The sequence below is a fragment of the Rattus rattus genome, chromosome 9 (genome assembly GCF_011064425.1).
Source record: "Rattus rattus isolate New Zealand chromosome 9, Rrattus_CSIRO_v1, whole genome shotgun sequence".
Classification (NCBI taxonomy): domain Eukaryota; kingdom Metazoa; phylum Chordata; class Mammalia; order Rodentia; family Muridae; genus Rattus; species Rattus rattus.
The window spans coordinates 54,732,085-54,736,061 of record NC_046162.1 but is presented as its reverse complement, the minus strand read 5'-3'; the positions used below and the strand labels follow the sequence as shown (position 1 = coordinate 54,736,061).

Genomic DNA, 3,977 nt, shown 5'->3' with positions numbered 1-3,977 from the left:
CCTCTGAAAGATTCTTCAGTGCCTCACATTGCTGCAGTGAGGGCCAAGCTCCCACCACAGTCTGAGGGAACACACTTCAACCTCATCCACATTGTAGTTAAGACTGAGAATGCATTGCCTGTCCCTAAACCAACAGAATAAAAGGATGTGTTTGCCGGGGTGGTCATTGCTTCATTATGCTCCTCTCTCCGCCTCAGGGGGCGGTACTGTGGCACAGACACTTAACCAGAAAACAGAACAGCTAGCGATGACTCCAATCTATCATTAATGTGTCCCTGTGGACACGTATCATCTTCCAAAAGAGTACGACCACTTTCAGGTTGTATGCGTGGTCTAAGCAGTATTAAATTATGTCAGTGTTTTGTAGCTAATTCGATGGTCTAACCCACCTTAGAACTTTCAAGCTTACAACTTCAGAACCACTCAGGTTTTGACTTAATGTAAGACAGGGATGCATTTGGAGATGATCTGTGCCATATAACGCCTAACTTAACTGAATGCTTGGTTTCAAGGGAAAAGAGGGTAAGATAGAGAGCAGTCATTTCCAACCCATGGATTGTGACCTCTGCTACAGGGGTGGCATATCAGACAGTTTGCACGTTATATATTTAAATGATTCATAACCTTAGCAAAATTTAAGTTGTGACGTAGCTCCAAAAGTAATTATATGGTTGAGGGGGTGGTCACCATAACATGAAGAATTGTATTGAGGGGTCGTAGCATTAGGGAGATTGAGAACCACTGATGGAGAAGTCTGCCAGGGTGTGGCATTAGTATGATCCCAGTGTCATCCTGGAAGTCACCACTCCAGGGAATCCTGACATGAAAGTAGCTTTAGTAACCGGAGCTGGTGACGGTTCAGGGATTCCTCGTGCCTCAGGTTTCCCGTTGAGTAAAGCAGTGGGATCCACATAAGGTCCAAGTTTTGTGTTTCCCATTCCTGCGCCACATCTGCCCTGTCCTGAGTCTGCCTAACCTCTCTTAGAGGCCGCTTCACTTCCAGCCCATTTCCGTAAGAAAGGCAAAGGAAAGGGAGGGGCTGTGCTATTTGGCCCAGATTCCCATCTGCACCCCTGTCCCCTTGGCTTCAGGTGGATCTGAAGGCTCTGGGGCTGCTGTGATTGTCCCTAGAGCATGGCGAGGTCCCAAGGCTTAGAGTGGAGACAGATTTTACCCATCTCAGAGCCCGAGCGTCCTCACCTCTTCCCCAAAGACTTTGGTTTCTTGGCACGATACTGGGATACTCCACACTGATGCCACATCCTGGAAGATGCTCTAGGTCATATCCACGTTTGTTTTCCTTAAAACTCAGCATTCAATTGAAGTAGGAGTTTAATTCAGTAAGAAAAACCTAGGAGAAGTAATAAAGCCCCGGGGGAGATTTTACCTGACATTGGTTGCCTAGAAGCAACCACACAAAATGTATAGCTTCGTCAAAGGCAGTTCTAGTCACCCATGAATTCAACATACCCATTTTCATTTTTATAGATTTATTTATTTTATGCGTATGGGTGTTCGGTCCGCATGTATGTCTGTGCACTGCTTGTCCGCCTGGTATGCACAGAGGTCAAAAGAGGGCACTGGCCGCTCTGGAGCTAGAGTTGCTGACGGTTTAAGCTGCCTGTGGGTGCTGGGAACTAAAGCTGGGCCCTCTGCAAGAGAAACGAGTGTTAAGGGCTGAGCTCTCTCTTCAGCCCTGCAACATTCCCACTTCAACGGAGTGTTTTGGCTTTAAGAGACCTTCCCTCCCTCCCTCCCTCCCTCCCTCCTTCCCTCCCTCCCTCCGTCCCTCTTCTTCCCTCCTTCCTCCTCCCTTCCTTCCTTTTCCCTCCCTCCCTCCCTCCCTCCCTCTATGCCTCCCTCCCTCCCCTATGTCTCTTTCCATGCCTCCCCTTTCTTCCTTTTCTTCTTCCTCTTCATTTTCCTTCTTTACTTCTTTTCCTCCTTCCCCTTCTCTTTCCTTCCTACTTCCTCCCTTTCTTCCTTCTTTTCTTCCCTTCCATTTCCTCTTCCTCTCTTTCCCTCTCCTCCTGTTTCCCTCTTCCCTCCTTTTTCTTTCCTTCTCCTTCCTCTCTTCCTCATTCTTTGCCTTCTTTCCTTCACTCTTTCTCTTCCCATTTTCTCCCTTAGCTCCCATCCCCTCTCCCCTCCTCTTCCCGACTTCCTACTTCCACCACTGTTTCTGTCTTCTCTTCCTTTCATCTTTCCTACCCACCTTCCCTCTTCATTTCTCTCCCTTCCTCTCTCCCTGCATCTCTCCTCCTTCCTTTTCTCCTTCCTTCCCCTTCCTCCTTCCATTTCCTTTTCCCTTTCCCATTTCCTCCTTCCTCCTTCCCTCCCTCCCTCATTTCCTTTCCTCACTTCATTCTTTCTCTCCCTTCCTCCCTCCTTCCCTTACTCATCTCCATCTTCCATTACAGAAAGGCCTGGGGCCGTGGGTAGCAGGAGCTGCCCTGAGCTCTTCCTGCCTACACAGAGAAGTGAGAATGTTCAGTTCATCTCAGCTGAGAGAGAATGCGGCTCCCCAGCCTTCCGCAGTTTTATGGCGAGTCTATCTGCATTTCACAAGTTGGTTATTACTCGTGATTGATGCTCACCTGCCAAGCCTAAATAAACGTGCAGCTCACATCCACATACCTCGCACAGACACAAATATTTGCTTTGCTCACATGGCTGGGGAGAGAATGCTATTCTGCCTGGGAGGGGCCACAGCGTTAGACCCTCCCCTGCAGCCTCTGTGCAGTCAGAAGCCTCATCCGTTCTTACTCTTAAAGTCTTCAAGGCCCCAGCTCCGAAAAAAAAAAAAAATCTTCAAGGTTCAGCATCCATGAAAACAGGCTACAAAGCCAACAGAGGAATCTCCCTTTTGCCACCAGAGAAGGGGTAGGAGAGGAGGAGCTAGAGCAGATTCCTTGGCCAGCTTCCCTTCCTCTCTCCAACCTGGCTAATGACAGGGGTGTATTTTTACCCTCTGGACAAATAGCAGTTGGGACGAGTGGGGCCTTCTTTTTATGAGTTGAGGTACTCACGGCTGGAAAATAAACAGCCAGCTAATGAGACGTTCTTATGGAAACCAGCATAAATAATAACAAAGCAAACATCCTGTACCCCGTGCCAACACCCCTGGGTGAGGGGGATATAAAAGCTGCTGTCCAGCTGGCCACTGTCAGACTTAGGGGAAGCTCGGCCGCGTTCCTGACCTGCGACCTGACCGGCTGGGACCATGGGATGCTGCCCGGGAGACTGCCTCAATTGCTGCTCCCAGGAACAAGACTGTTGTGAGGAGTGTTGCTGCCAGCAGGGCTGCTGTGGCTGCTGTGGCTGCTGTGGCTCCTGCTGTGGCTGCGGAGGCTCTGGCTGCGGATCTAGCTGCTGCGGGTCTGGCTGCGGGTCTGGCTGCGGGTCTGGCTGCTGCGGATCTGGCTGCGGGGGCTGCGGAGGCTGCGGGGGCTGCGGAGGCAGCTGCTGTGGCTCCGGGTGCTGTGGCTCCGGGTGCTGTGGTCCAGTGTGCTGTCAGCCTACACCTGTGTGCGAGACGAAATGAAGATCTTCCCCCCCTCTAATTGAGACAGTGCTGGGGACAGCCTCCGTCCACTCCAGATGGAGACCTCCTCATCTCCTGACTCGTTCTCACCTCCAAGACATCAACATGCCTCTCCTGTTACGTCTGAGAGGAGAGCTCGCCCTGGTGTCTAAGGCACTCAGGGGCCAAGGAGCCATTCCCTGGCAAGAAATTAAAGCTGCGTTTCAATGAGGTGGTCACCAAGTTCAATGTTCCTGGCTTCATTTGCATGAAGTCAAATGCCTTGTAGCTATGAGGTGTTTGGACCTGTTGGTTCACTCCAGCTTTCTGCTCCTTTGAAACTCTGTCAACCTTTTAATAAATTCAAGCATGCTGGCTACCCTATCTGTCCTCTTGCCTCTTCCTTTAACCCTTCCTAGGGACTACTAGCAAGAGTTACTTTGGCATCCACGTA

At 50.3% G+C, this 3,977-nt stretch overlaps 1 protein-coding gene across 1 annotated transcript; it reads left to right on the top strand.

The window, feature by feature from the left end:
• Window positions 1-3,223: 3,223 nt before the first annotated feature.
• On the top strand, window positions 3,224-3,544 carry LOC116909059 (keratin-associated protein 17-1). The gene has a single exon (XM_032912537.1). It carries the CDS (start codon window positions 3,224-3,226, stop codon window positions 3,542-3,544), a length of 321 nt encoding a protein of 106 aa, XP_032768428.1.
• The last annotated feature ends 433 nt before the right edge of the window (window positions 3,545-3,977 follow it).

Excerpts from the sequence above, each read along its gene's own strand:
- LOC116909059 (XM_032912537.1), top strand. The coding sequence starts at position 3,224 with ATGGGATGCTGCCCGGGAGACTGCCTCAATTGCTGCTCCCAGGAACAA.